General features: G+C 50.4%; 2 protein-coding genes across 3 annotated transcripts in view; one reads left to right on the top strand and one right to left on the bottom strand.

Moving 5' to 3' along the window:
• The window catches only part of LOC135912385 (uncharacterized), a 28,703-nt gene extending 20,119 nt beyond the window's left edge, over nucleotides 1-8,584 (bottom strand). Inside the window, exon 1 of the mRNA XM_065444829.1 lies at nucleotides 8,429-8,584. Within this exon, the coding sequence (XP_065300901.1) occupies nucleotides 8,429-8,584 (156 nt within the window). The remainder of the gene's footprint in view (nucleotides 1-8,428) is intronic.
• Nucleotides 1-15,495, top strand: part of LOC135912382 (protein 5NUC-like) — a 916,167-nt gene that overhangs the window by 288,800 nt on the left and 611,872 nt on the right. The gene's annotated exons all lie outside the window — the stretch shown is intronic.

Here is a 15,495-nt window from a genome sequence, read left to right as displayed (position 1 = left end):
AGGCTCCACGCCACAAAGCACGAAAGTTTTTTTTTTCATAACACAAAGCCATGCGCAAGCTTCTCGTTATGATGTCCAATGAATACAATCTTCACAAAAGCGATGACTTAACAAATGAACACGATATTGCTATGTTTTATGAAGGAAAACTAGAAAGCATAATATTTGAAGAGCACCACTGGAAAACCAGAACCGAAAGCAAAACCGGAATTTTGTGTTTGTGCCATTTGATAGGAGACTATAAAGCTAACTTCTATGCGGCTTTAAAAAAAATGCGCTGCTTCAAAAGCAAAACTGAAATCAAATCTTGGGTTTTGTGATTCTGCCATTTAGTGAGAGAATACAAAACTAGGTCCTATGCAGCTTGAAAAAAAAAAGTGTGAAGCGGGAATCGAACCGCGGCCACCGTGACGCTGGATTAAAGGTGCTCGATACGGTGGTACGATCATGTCTTTATAGATACCATGTGAATTTTCCCAACAATGTTACAAAAATCGCTTTCGGGAGCAGTCGTATGATATATGTGGAGAGTCGAGATAGGCATCAATCGAAAGCTGAGTCTCCGGACTACATACGCTGCACTGCGTATTAAGATAGACGGGATAGTTTTATTACAGTCATCGTTCTTGCCTCAAAAATTGAGCACAAAGTTTTTCGTTTCCATAGGCTTCCATTGCTAAAACTTTAACCGCCGTGGGAACAAAATTCTTACGTGCCATAGAGTGATCACTGCATTTCGCTCGTGTTGATTGTCTTCCGGAACACGTTTGTCACCTGCCTTTTTCAATAATCGGCCTGCAGCTTTTGTTATTCGCGAAAAACCCGCCCGTTCCATTGAAAACGTGCTAGCTTCGTGCCGGGCCCGCTTGGGGCGCTAGTTGGTACGTGTCCACCGAGCTTGGAGCTTGGTACGTGTTCGACCGAGCTTGGATTTTGTGGCGGATGGACGTGCTTTTCGGGGCTCCGTGGCGACGACGAAATCATAAGTTTTTGTGCATGCTTTGAGCTTGCTTCTGTTTTTATTAGCTGTTTTTTTGTATTTAAATAGTAATTGGGCGTGCGGACGCTCCTGTGTCGAGGCTTCAGCGACTTCGTTCGTGGCTAGGTGGTCTTTTTTTCTTCTTGTTGGCTGATGTTTTTGAAGAGTTTTGTTTTGCATGGAGCGGGGGCACAAATTTTGAATTCGTGGTAAGCGTGGTAAACGTGCCGGCTTTGTCTGGGTCTGGCGGTTTCCCTCGTTGGGCCTGGGTGCTAGGCGGGACCTGTTTGATAGGCCTATGAAACTATCTCAGCTAGCTCTTCGAAGTGATTTGGCGGACGTGCTCGTTGAGCCTGAGGAAGTAGGCCTAGCGATGAAACCAAACAAAGGGAAGGCCGCGGGGGATGCGGAGCAAGTGCAGTGCGACGAGTGCCTGCGCTGGTGCTCCCTCGACGAGACCAGTTTCCAGAGCTTAGCAGACGCGGAAGAGTCTAGGTTTACGTGCAGGCTGTGCGAAAAGGTCAGGGAAGCAGTCCAAAAACTGGAAGGAAATTGGACAGCCAAGTTCGAGGAGCTGAAAGCAGACCTGAAGGAGGAGCGGGAGAGGCGGTTAGCTTTGCAGGCGAAAGTCGCCGAGTTGGTCAAGGTGGAAGCGGTGCAGGCCGCGCAATTAGTAAGAACCGTGGCCGAGCTTGGAGAAGAGAAGGAAAGGAGAGCAGAACTGCATAGGCGTCTCGATGCGCTTGAGACGCGCGCAGCGGAGAATGATGGGTCGGGACACCAAGCCGGTGGCAAAAGCACAGAAAGTAAGGTAGACCCTACAGGCGAAGTCGGGGGCAGGGTGGCAGGGCAAGCGGTAGTCAGCTCGCCGCCGGTGAATCGGCGTAGTTATAGCGAAGCAGCGCAACACGCCCCGCGGGAGGCGACGCTGCAGCCACAGGAAGCCGGGAAGCAGGGAGAGGTAGGAGAGAGTGAAAGGGTGATTATCGCTGGCGACTCAAACATGGCTGGGTGCTCAAAAGCAATTGTGGAGAGGGTGAAAGGCGACAAAAGAGTGGCGGTAGGGACATTTCCAGGGCAGACACTGGGTTCTGTCATGGAGCGAGCAAAAGAAAAGCTCACGGAAAATGCCCACGTGCGCAACCTTGTCGTAGTAGCAGGTGGGCTAAATGACGTCCTGAACAGGAAAGGGCCAGGACTAGCCCAGCGCTTGGCGAAGGGGGTGGACGACTTGCGCGAGCTATCCCCTCAGGTGCAGATCGTGGTGTGCACGGTGCCGGAGGTGCCTGTGCGTGACAGTCACGTACAAAGAGCCGTAATGGCTGCCAATGAGGCAATATGGAAAATGAGCCGAGAGAAAGGCTTCGAGGTTGTCGAAGTAAACAGGGAAGTGAGAAGTTGTGGTGGTTTTAAACGAGATGGGAACCACTTCAATTACAGGCTAGCACGAGAAGTGGGCTGGCGACTTGGGGGTCGCGCTGTTGCTTATTTAGGGGGCCCGCGGGCGCTCGGGAGGTCAGAGTAGGTAGTAATAAAGAAGGTCCCCTAGGGGAACAGCAGAAGAGCATCGCCGTCGATAAGAGAAAAAGGAGGAAAGCAAGAACAAGAGCTCGCCATGCAATAGGCTACATAAACATGCAGGGCGGCAGAAGAAAGGAAAAGTGGGCAGAGATTGAGGAGCAGTTACATAGAGAACAAATAGGGGTGTATGCGGTTACAGAAACGCACCTTAGAGACTCAGAAGAGCCGAATGACTCAGACGCCGATTGCCTACCCCGCACCTCCACCAGATGTCACGTGGTGGTGACGTGAAGAACACAGTAGCAATACTGTGATAGACAAAACTAGCTTTTATTGGGCGAACCTGTGTCCACAAAACAGGCTACACTTATAGCACAACGAAAGCGGCGAACACAGTCGGCGATCGTCGGAAATCTGATCAGCGGGTCAAGCGCGTCGGCTTTTATACAGCAGTCATCGAATGTTCCAGACTAATCGTTGGGACCCGCATGCCTTCTACAAAGTTCTACACCATTCGCGCAAAGCGATGAAATCAGATAACGCAAGGTTCGGCGACAACAGACAGCGGATAGAAGCATCGATAACTTTCCAGAAAGTTCGGATACATGCAAGCGCGTCCCGCGCTCTGCGATAACATTTGTTAGGCAGCTAAACGTGGTCGCCCGATAAAGTACACGTGTCAATATACAGGCTAGCAATGCAGGCAATCAAATTAAAGCTTCAAGCATGGGCAGAAAATAATGACATTTTGGGAGAGCTTCAGAATGGCTTTAGAATAGGTAGGCGTTTGGATGATAACTTGTTTGTTCTTACTCAGTGTATTGAAATATCAAAAGCAGAAAGCAGACCGTTGTATGTGGCCTTTTTGGACATTACAGGAGCATACGACAACGTAGACCGCAGCATTTTGTGGGATATTCTGGAAGGGGAAGGCTTAGGTAACGATTGTATACAGCTTTTGAGAGAGATTTACCTAGAAAATACTGTTTGCGTTGAATGGGAAGGGATGAGGAGCGCGGAGAAAGTTCATATCAACAAGGGACTGAGGCAGGGGTGCCCTTTATCCCCGCTGCTGTTTATGATGTACATGGTGAGGATGGAGAGGGCGCTAGAAGGAAGTAATATCGGGTTTAATCTCTCATACAAACAGGCAGGTACAGTAATAGAGCAGCAACTCCCAGGTTTATTTTATGCGGGCGACATTGTGTTGCTCGCAAACAAGCAAAGTGAATTGCAACGTCTGGCTAATATCTGTGGACAGGAAGGCAACAATTTAGGTTTGAAATTTAGTGTTAGAAAATCAGGTGTTATTGTATTCAATGAAAACAGTGAACAGACAGTGGAGATACAGGGCCAAGAAATACCTCGTGTAACAGAATATAAATACCTTGGTATATGGATAAACGAAGGCAACGGATATATGGAAACACAGGAAAAAACCATAACAGTCAAGGGGAAGAGAAATGCAGCCATAATGAAGCACAGAGCGCTATGGGGATACAATAGGTACGAGGTCCTCCGAGGTATGTGGAAAGGGGTAATGGTTCCTGGACTTACTTTTGCAAATGCGGTTGTTTGCTTTAAATCAGGGGTACAATCAGGACTCGACGGGAACCAAAGGTCAGTGGGTCGCCTCGCATTGGGCGCTCACGGGAAGACTACAAATGAAGCTGTGCAAGGGGATATGGGCTGGACTAGTTTTGAAGTGAGGGAAGCTCGCAGTAAAATTGAGTATGAAGAACGGCTGAGGAATATGGAGGAAAGTAAATGGGCTGGGAGAGTGTTCAGGCATCTGTACAGGCAAAACATTGATTCACAGTGGAGGAAAAGAACTAGGAAGCTTACCAGCAAGTATGCGGCCTGTGGGGTGGGCAACACAGCAACAAAGAAGGTCAAGCGGAAAGTCAGAGAGGCTGAATTAATCTCATGGGTGGCGGCAATGGAAAAGAAACCTGTCATGAGTAACTACTTAAGGGGAAAAAACGAAATTAGGAAAGAAACCATTTATGATAACTCAAAGGGAAGCTCATTACTTTTCGAAGCGAGATCGGGATGCCTTAGAACACGCACGTATAAAGCGAGATATAAGAAGGAAGAAGAAGCATGTGCTTGCTGCGGTAAAGCTAGGGAAACGACGGAGCATATTTTATTAGAATGTGAAGACATCTATCCAGCGGTCGATTTAGGCACCACTGGCCTCCTTGAAGCCCTTGGGTTCAGCGGGAGCAGTGGTAAAGCAAACAGGTCCGCAATAGACATCAGTAAGAGGCGATTGGAGGATTGGTGGAAGAAAAGTAGGGAAACGACAAAGGACGGAGACGTACAAAAGCACAGTTCGCAATAGGGTATCAGAAAATTTGGACGTGGTAGTTCATAGTGTGTTTTTTTTCTCATGGGTTAACCTAGGTAGGATATTAGGCAGCATAGTAGCAAGAGCTTGGTGGCGCAAGCCACCGCCCCGTTCCAAAGGGGACGCTCATAACATCCATCCATCCATCCATCCATCCATCCATCCGGAAAAGCTGGATATGGTCGCTCCGCTGATGGATCTAGCCATGGGAATTGCGGCGACTCCTCGCTTGAGGCAATGATATTGGAGACTTTCTGCTTTGTCACCTGCCTTTTTCAATAATCGGCCCGCAGCTTTTGTTATTCGTGAAAAACCCGCCCGTTCCATTGAAAACGCGCTAGCTTCGTGCTGGGCCCGCTTGGGGCGCTAGTTGGTACGTGTCCGGAAAAGCTGGATATGGTCGCTCCGCTGATGGATCTAGCCATGGCAATGGCGGCGACTCCTCGCTTGAGGCAATGATATTGGAGACTTTCTGCTTTGTCACCTGCCTTTTTCAATAATCGGCCTGCAGCTTTTGTTATTCGTGAGAAACCCGCCCGTTCCATTGAAAACGCGCTAGCTTCGTGCCAGGCCCGCTTGGGGCGCTAGTTGCTACGTGTCCGGAAAAGCTGGATATGGTCGCTCCGCTGGTGGATCTAGCCGTGACAATGGCGGCCACTCCTCGCTTGAGGCAATGATATAGGAGACTTTCTGCTGAGGAATCTCATTGCTGCTATTGCTAGTTGTATACAGAAGTTTGTGGACTGTCAGTGGACGCGGTGCATCCTTAGCAATAGCAGTGGGTTTCCTAGATCTCCGGCGACGTCAACGTCGACGTCGCACCTTAGCGGCAGCCTACCTGTGCGAGGAACCATCCCTGACCATTTGCCTCAAGACTTTCGCCTCAGTTTTCACATGTGGGCAATTCTTCGAAGTTGCATCGTGAGAGCCCTGACAATTGGCGCACTTGTGGTTTTCTGCACGACAGGCGTCGGAGCTGTGTGACCCAGAGCACCGTGAGCACACGGCAGAATTTGTGCAAACCGCACTAACGTGCCCTATCCTTTGACACTTCCTGCACTGAAGCCGCTTTGGCACAAAAGGCCGCACAATGTGTCGGAAGTGACCGACCTGGACGTATGACGGAAGGCTGTCTCCCTTGAAAGTTAACTTGACTCACTGCGAGTTTCCAAGGCGACGGGCTTGCAATATGGCAATTCCCTCTGTCGCCAGCTTGATGAGTATATACAGGTCAGCATCACTTATGGAATCATCTACGTCATACACAATGCCGGCCGTAGAGTTATGATGGTCTTGTTTATAGCAGTGTACGTTGATGCTATCCAGCACCTTAACGTTGCTCAGAATGTCTAGCGCGCTGCGGTTTGTGACATATAGAGCGAGGATGTTCTTACGGGCGTTGATCCTTACATCTTTGATCTGACCCGGAACAAGTGCCTCGAGCAATACAGATGTGGCTTGGCGGTTGATTCGGTTTAGATTGTCGCTAGCAGCCGCAGGCACAAATAAAATGGTGAGGTCTGATGGCTTTCGCATCGGGATCACAGTTGCCTTACTTGTGGAAGGAGATGTCCTGAGAAGTCTTCTCTTTGCTTTGTGCTTCGCTACGGGCACGAAGTCGCTGTCATCCGAGGTTTCATCACTGGTCCCTGAGTAGAGCACAGCGTCCTCGCTGCCGGTGTCACTAGGGCGACTAGACCGCTTTCTCGGTGCGGCCGCTGTTGACGTAGAAGACCAGGAACCTCTCCAGGTGACGCCACGTCCATCGCCGTAGTTAAGGGAGCGGCGTCTCCCACAAAGTAGCTTCAAATTCTCAGAGACAAAAAGGCAGCGTTCCACACAGGACACTTCGTCGTCGTCTCAAAATCCGCAAAATGCCGCAAGGCAACTCTCACCACTTTTTCAAAAGTAATCAATGCCGCGGAGCCCGAATGTATGACTAGATCTCGCACGCATTCAACCACGTGGCCATGCTCTGAGTTTTCTACCAAAACACACACAGTAAAACCACTAATACCTATTAGTCTTGCCACTTCCAAGCTACCATTTAAAGGCTACAAACCCTCAACGTCCCACCCGGCTGCAGGTGCACAAGCAGGTGCCGCTCTCACCATCATGCAAAACCAAATGTACACAAAACACACCCACTTATGTGAAATACGAGACACAAAGAAAAAAAAAGAAAGAAAAAGAAAGCCACCCAATTACTAGTTAAAGGCAAAAAATATTCTGCAAATCAAAAACAGAAACAAGCTCAAAGCATGCACAAAACTTATGATTTCTTCACTGCCACGGAGCCCCGAAAAGCTCGTCGATTCGCCACAATATCCAAACCCAACAGGTTCACAAATTGAGCCTATTACGGCGCCTCTAGCAGAAGATATTGCAACTAACAAAGGCATCCCTAAGTCTTTCTACTATGCCGCGTTTTTTTTTGTTTTGTTTAGCAGCGGCGTGCGGTCAATTTTTGCTCCCTTTGTTGAACTTAAAGGGTGCTACCCCTGCGGTCCCGCGCACACGTCATTCGAGATGCCGCTCTCGTAAGTCTCCGCTGCTCGACTCCATCCATCTGCCGCTCAGCGTTCGCTCTTTCACCTTTCGCAATTTATTTACTTTTATTTAGAGTACAGCCTGCAGCACCGAAGCATTATAGTAGGAGAGTGGGTACAACCTAAAGTGCCTAGTACGAGAATATAATCCCACAAAAGGGGGCATGACAAAGGAGCAATGCAGCAAGGTCGAGAAAAAGAAGGCACATAAAAGAAGTACATGGAAAAAGAACCAAAAAGTACATGAATAACAGCACAAGAGAAAAAAAAGTACATTTAGCCTGCAGCCATTGGTTTGGAAGAATTGCAATGACAAATCATTGATTAGTCTTAAGAATAGATCCCGAGGAGCACTCCCAACTTCAACTGGCAACTTATTCCATTCATAAATACTGCGGAAAAAAAAGAAACTTAATATAGTTCGTTTTGCAGGAAATTTCGCGTATTTTGAAATTGTGGTCTCTTGTGTTTGAAATATAGAGGGCTGCTTTAAGGTATTTTAGCATGTCAACGCCTGCCGCATCAGCGTATGTTGCGTGCAGAAATTTCAGCCGGTGCTTCTGGCGCCTTATTTGTTGCGGTTCTAGTCCGATGAGTTTCTTTATTGCTGTTATGATTGCGTATCTGAAGTACTGCCTTGACATAAACCTGGCAGCGTGGTTTGTATGCTTTCGAACTTATCAATGCGACACCAATGAATAAATGAATGCGATGAATGCCCTTTAGGATACGACGAACACGATCTGATTCCGTCATGGTGGCGTCAACACGGCGACAAAGGGTGAGGACGTTCTCGATATAAGAGGCGTATGTTTCCCTGGGAAGTTGCATGCGTCCATCAAGCTTTTTCTTGGCGACCTCAGAGCGGACGTTGGGGGCGCCGAAAATCTGCCGCAGCTGGTATTTCAATGCCGCCCAGTCAGGCAAGGTGCTCTCGTGGTTAAGAAACCAAGTCCTGGCAGCGTCAGTGAGGTAGAATACGACGTTGCGAAGCCTATGCATATCATCCCACCGGTTAGACTCACTCACGCGGTCAGAATTGTCCAGCCAGTCGTCAGCGTCTTCAGTACGAAGGCCAGCGAACATGGTGAGATCGCACTGCCGCATGCTAATGGTCCATGAAGGAACGGCCGGTGGGGCGGTGATGGTGACGCTGGAGGCTCCTGGTGGATCTTCTTGGGGCATGGTAGCGGACAGGTGGAGCAAGCGGCGACCTGAAGGATGCTCCAGAGAAACTCGGAGGCGTAGAGGACCAAGGGATCGAGAGCAGCCTCCACCACTTGCAAGACAGATGTTAAGCCTCGACGGTGTATTTAGCAGGTCGCGCGCTGAAGCCGATCACGCTGTCCATCATGATGAATATGTACAAATGAAGGAGATGAAGAGGTAATATAATGCTCACAATATATGTACGTTATCATGTTGTATTATCAACTCCCATTTACGCTTCCTCGTTCTCTTTTTCCTTATTTGTTTCCCTGTGTTACATTGTTTTGTCTACCACATTTGTGTTCTCTGTACATTTTGCTCGCATACTGCTTTTCAACTGCACCAGTACGAATGCTCTCTAGCTGTTTATTGACACTATTGACACGTGTAGTTATCTTTATCGGGCGACCACGTTTGACCGCCTAACAAATGTTATCGCGCAGCGAAGGACGCGCTTGCATGTAAAAGAAGTTTCTGGAATGTTATCAATGGTTCCGTCCACTGTATTTCCCCGCAACTTGTGTACTCTGATTGCATGTATGCGCCACGCGAATCGTGTAGTACTTTATGCAAGGCAAGTGGGTCCCATTGGTTAATCTGGAACATTCGACGACTGATCTATAAAAGCCGGCGCGCTTGACCCGCTGATGACATTTTTCGACAATCGCTGACTGTGTTCGCCGCTCTCTTTGTGCTATAAGTGTAGCCTCTTTTGTGGGCACAGGTTCGCCCAATAAAATCTAGTTTTGACTTTCACAGTATTACTACTGTGTTCCTAACGTCACCACCACGTGACATCTAGTGGGGGTGCTTTGCGTTCATGTACCAGACGCCCCCACAAAGCCGTGACCCAAGCCCACACGCGGAAGACAACAACAACGTTGCCAAGAACCAGCGAGGTAGCCGCAGGCTGCAAGGACTGCCCCCGGAGCACGGACCTTTGCCTGAGTCGACCAGGAAGATCGCCACCAAGTCCACCCCAATTGCAGCCCCAGCGTCCCCCGTCGTGCTGCAGCAGCCCAGGGAGGCTCCGACGTTCCGCGGTTCAACGTTCGAGGACCCGGAAAGCTGGCTTGAGACGTATGAGAGAGCCGCTACATTTAACAGCTGGAACAGCGACGACAAACTGCTGCATGTCTTCTTCGCATTGGAAGACGCGGCCAGGAAGTGGTTCGAGAACCGAGAAGCCACCTTAACCTGGGAGCTGTTCCGAAGCGGCTTCCTGCAGACCTTCGCAAGTGTCGTACGCTGAGAACAAGCCCAAGCGTTATTAGAAACCCGGGCGTAGCTACCTAATGAGGCAACCGCGATCTTCACGGAGAAAATGAGCCGTCTCTTCCGCCACGTCGACCCTGAAATGCCCGAGGAAAAGGAAGTCCGCCTACTCATGCGTGGTGTGAAGGAGGAATTTTTTGCCGGAATGGTACGAAGCCCACCGACGGCCATCGACGAGTTTCTCCGCGAGGCCACCAGCATCGACAAGACACTGGAGATGCGAAACCGTCAATTTGACCGCCGCGCGAAATTGACAAACTACGCCGGAGTTCAGTAACTGTCCACCGACGACCTGAGCGAGGCTATTCGAGCGGTCGTTAGCGAGGAGCTACAGAAGCTGTTCCCTTCATCACAGCCTCAAATGGCTTTGATTGCCGACGCCGTACGTGAGCAGCTCCAACAACAACTCGAAGTAGCCCCTGAATCGCCGCAGCCTCAGCCGCAAGCGATGACTTACGCAGCCGTCGCCCGCCGTCAAGGTCCCCCTCCACGACCATGCCAGGGCCCCGTAACGCCGCGATTCCGTCGACCATCATCGCCGCCTCCAGCACGCCCACCCGTCGCCCAGCGCAGCTACTCAAGGAAGACCGACGTTCGGTGCGCTCCTGACCACAGCCCGCTCTGCTACCACTGCGGAGAAGCCGGTCAGGTCTACCGACGATGCCCATACCCGGAGATGGGACTGCGAGTGTTCGCCGTCAACGCTGCACGCCCGCAGCAAGGTGAACGCCCTCGCGATGTCGCTGACTACCTCGCCCCTACTCAGTGCAGCACTCGACGACCGTCCCGTTTGCCATCACCAGGCCGCTAACTGTCGCCGCAGCGCCGACCATACACTGGCCCAGCCCAGGGCCGGTCAGCGAGCCCATATCCGGAAAACTAAAAGTAGCAACCGATGGAGGTGCGGTTGATGTTCATCGAACTGACGAAGATCCTCCGCCGCCGACATAGACCCCGACGAAACTACCTCGACGACATAATAACGACACGCCACCGTCCCGACGAAGTCTGGAAGCAAAGAATACGACGACGAAAGATGACCTGACGACGCGACGTTCGAACTTCAGTTCAACACGACGCAGCCGTGATCCGATGCCAAGACCTAACTGTGACGCTAAACAAAAAAACCACCGACCTCGACGTGCTTCTCGACGGCCACGCAGTTACCGCCTTAGTGGACACAGGGGCCGATTACTCCGTAATGAGTGGACACATCGCCGTCCTGCTGAAGAATGTTGAAACTGCATTGGAAGTCCCTCAAATTCGGACCACTGGAAGGCACCTCATTACGCCGACCGGAATCTGCACGGCAAGAATAACCATTCATGACAGGACTTACCCGGCCACCTTCGTTATCCTCCAACAGTGTTCACGAGACGTCATTCTCGGAAGGGACTTCCTGAACCAACACGGCCCAATGATCAACCGGGAGTCGAAGTCAATAACGTTGTCGGAAGATAAAGCGATACTGCCGTAGAGCCCTCGTAGTCACCTCGCCTTGAGTGTGCTCGAAGACCAAGTGAGCATCCCACCTCGCTCCAGTATTGTTATTTCGGTCGGCACCGAAACACCCGCTGAGGTAGAAGGCGTCATCGAAGGCCACCAACGTCTACTGCTAGACCGTGAAATTTGCGTCGCAAGAGAGATCGCTCGACTGCATGGAGGGAAAGCTGAAGTGTTGCTGACCAACTTTAGCCAGGAGTTCAAGCACATCAACAAGGGCACAACCATCGCGTACATTGAGGATATTCTGGAAACCAGTAATGCGTTTGTACTCTCGGATTCCTCCGCATCTACACCGACGACGATAGTTCCCGAACCAGACTACGACATTATTACAAGTCTCCTCGTGATTAAGCAATCGCAGCTCAGAAGTCTGCTCCGACGATACAAAGGCTACTTTTCGACGTCATCGAGGATTCGACAAACACCAGTCGCCAAGCATCGCATAATCAACGAGGAGTGCACTCCACCACTCCGCCAGAGCACTTACCGAGTTTCGACGCGAGAACGTGCAGCTATAAGAGAACAAGTCGACGAAATGCTGCGCAACGACATCACCCAGCCGTCGAAAAGCCCGTGGGCATCCCCTGTTGTCCTGGTAATGAAAAAGGACGGCACCTTACGTTTCTGCGTCGATTATCGTCGTCTGAACAAGATAACGAAGGACGTATACCACCTCCCACGAATAGACGACGCACTGGATCGGCTCTGCAACGCCAAATACTTCTCGTCGATGGACCTCAAGTGTGGCTATTGGCAAATAGAAGTGGACGAAAGAGATCGCGTAAACACGGCCTTCATCACTCCAGGCGGCCTCTATGAGTTCAAGGTTATGCCATTCGGACTGTCCTCTGCGCCTGTAACGTTCCAGCGCGTCATGAACACGTAGTTAGCAGGATTGAAGTGGCAGACCTGTCTCGTTTACTTGGATGACGTCGTCGTCTTCGCCGCAAATTTTGACGATCACCTCAGGCGGCTTGCGACAGTACTAGAGGCCATCAAGTCGTCCGGGCTTACTCTGAAGCCGGAAAAATGCCGCTTCGCTTACGATGAGCTTCTGTTCCTAGGCCACGTAATCAGCAAATCTAGTGTCTGTCTAGACCCGCAAAAGACAGCTGCCATCGCGCAGTTCCCGCAACCAATCAACAAGAAGGCTGTGCGTAGATTCCTTGGCCTGTGCGCCTATTACAGGCGCGTTGTCAAGGGCTTTTCACGCATCGCGGAGCCGTTTACACGTCTAACTAAATGTGATATTTAGTTCAAGTGCGAAACGCCGCAGGCCAACGCATGCAGTCGCCGCCAGTACTTGCGCACTTCGACAAGTACGCCGATACAGAAATCCATACTGATGCCAGTAGCCTAGGCCTCGGTGCCGTTCTAGTCCAGAGGAGAAACGGAGTCGAACGGGTGACAGCTTACGCTAGCCGGTCGCTGTAAAAAGCGGAAGGCAACTATTCTACGACCGAAAAGGAATGCCTCGCCATCATTTGAGCTGCAGCTAAATTTCGCCCTTATTTTTATGGCAGGCCATTCAAAGTCGTCAGTGACCATCACTCGTTGTGTTGGCTAGCGAATATGAAGGATCCTTCAGGACGACTGGTGCGGCGGAGCCTCAGACCACAAGAATACGACATCACTGTAACCTACAAGTCCGGACGAATACACTTCGATGCCGATTGCCTATCACGCGCCTCCATTGAACCGCCGCCGCAAGATGACGAGAATGAAGACGCCTGCCTTGGAATGATAAGCGCGGAAGACTTCGCTGAACAGCAACGGGCAGACCCGGAGCTAAAAGGCCTCATCGAACATTTGGAAGGGCACACTGACGTTGACTCCAGTGCATTTGGGCGCGGATTATCTTCCTTCACTCTTCAAAATAATCTACTCGTGAAGAAGAACTTCTCACCAGTCCGCGCCAACCACCTTCTTGTTGTCCCGTCAGGACATCGTCCAAAAGTATTGCACGCCCTACATGACGATCCAACCGCTGGACACCTCGGATTTTCCCGGGCACTATCTAGGATACAAGAAAAGTATTATTGGCTGCGTGTACCACCGACGTCGCCCGCTATGTCAGAGTATGCCGAGACTGCCAGCGACGCAAGACACCGCCGACAAGGCCAGCCGGATTACTACAGCCAATCGAGCCTCCTTGCCGATCACTCGAGCAGATCGGGATGGACTTGCTGGTACCCTTTCCGACGTCAACAAACGGAAATAAGTGGATCGTCGTGGCGACGGACTACCTCACCCGCTTCGCTGAAAATAAAGCACTGGCGAAAGGTAGCGCAGCCGAAGTGGCGAAATTCTTTGTTGAAAACATCCTGCTGCGACATGGCGCCCCAGAAGTCCTCATCACCGTCAGAGGAACCGCCTTTACAGCGGAGTTCACCAAGGCATTCTGAAATACAGTCAGACAAGGCACAGGAGGACAATGGCCTACCACCCGCAGACGAGTGGCCTTACGGAGCGGCTGAATAAGACCCTTGCCGACATGCTAGCGATGTACGTCGACGTCGAACACCACTTACGACCTGGGATGCCGTCCTGCCGTACGTAACATTCGCTTACAATACGGCGGTGCAAGAAACAACACAGATCACGCCGTTCAAGCTGGTTTACGGCAGGAACCCGACGACGACGCTCGACGCCATGCTGCCGCACGTCACTGACGAGGAGAACCTTGACGTCGCTACCTATCTCCAGCGCGCCGAAGAAGCCCGACAGCTCGCCCGCCTGCGGATCAAGAACCAGCAGAGGATCGACAGCCGATACTACAGCCTCCGACGACGCTTTGTCGAGTACCAGCCCGGCGGCCGTGTTTGGGTATAGACCCCGATACACCGACGAGGACTCAGTGAGAAACAACTGCGACGCTATTTCGGGCCCTACAAGGTCATCCGATGTATTGGCGCACTGGACTATGACGTCGTGCCAGACGGCATTTCGCATTCATAGCGGCACCGCGGAGGATCTGAAGTGGTCCACGTGGTGCACCTTAAACCAATTTATGAACGCTGACGAACTTCCTTATTTTGTTGTTTTCTTTGCTACACGTGCTTCTTTTTTTATTACTTTCGTTTGCAGCATCGCGTCGATGCTTTTTAAGAGGGGGTTGATGACACGTGTACTTATCTTTAACGGGCCACCATGCTTGGCCGCCTAACAACTGTTATCCCGCAGCACAGGACGCACCTGCATGTAAAAGAAGTTGCATGTATGCGCCACGCGAATAGTGTAGAACTTTGTGGAAAACACGTGGGTCCCATCGGTTAATCTGGCACATTCGACGACTGATCTATAAAACCCGACGCGCTTGACCCGCTGATCAGATTTTTCGACGATCGCCGACTGTGTTCGCCGCTCTTATATGGGCACAGCTTCGCCCAATAAAATCTAGTTTAGCCTTTCACAGTATTGCTACTGTGGTCTTAACATCACCACCACGTGACACTGTAATGAATATTTGATTGATTTATTATTATTGTAGATTACGAATAATATTATTGAAACTAGGAATACGCAAGAATCAGATGTATACGTTAAGTGACAAATCCGGTGATATTATTAATAATATAGATAAGTTAGTTCAAGTGGCTGAGAAGCTCTATAGAGATTTATACAGTAGCAGTGGCACCCAGGACGATAATGGAAGAGGGAATACTCTTGAGGAATTTGACATCCCACAAGTATCGCCGGTTGAAGTAAAGAAAGCCTTGGGAGCTATGCAAAGAGGGAAGGCAGCTGGGGAGGATCAGGTTACAGCAGATATGTTGAATGGGGGTGAGAATATAGTTCTCGAAAAACTGGCTATCCTGTATACGCAATGCCTCACGACCTCGAGCGTACCGTAATCTTGGAAGAACGCCAGCATAATCTTATACATAACAAAGGGCACGCCAAAGACTTGAAAAATTATAGTAGGCGATAGTTTACTGGTATCCTGGACTCTTGGACTCTTTGCTTCAGGGGTTCAAGTGGCACACCTGTTTGTGCTATTTGGACGACATCATCGTTTATTCGCCCACATTTGACACGCATCTAGACAGTCTTTCAGCGATTATTGACGTGTTGCGCCGCGCCGGTCTCCAGCTGAAGTCGTCGAT

Source organism: Dermacentor albipictus, chromosome 5 (assembly GCF_038994185.2).
Source record: "Dermacentor albipictus isolate Rhodes 1998 colony chromosome 5, USDA_Dalb.pri_finalv2, whole genome shotgun sequence".
Classification (NCBI taxonomy): Eukaryota; Metazoa; Arthropoda; class Arachnida; order Ixodida; family Ixodidae; genus Dermacentor; species Dermacentor albipictus.
The sequence above is the reverse complement of the archived record's forward strand: the minus strand, read 5'-3'. Positions and strand labels throughout refer to the sequence as shown.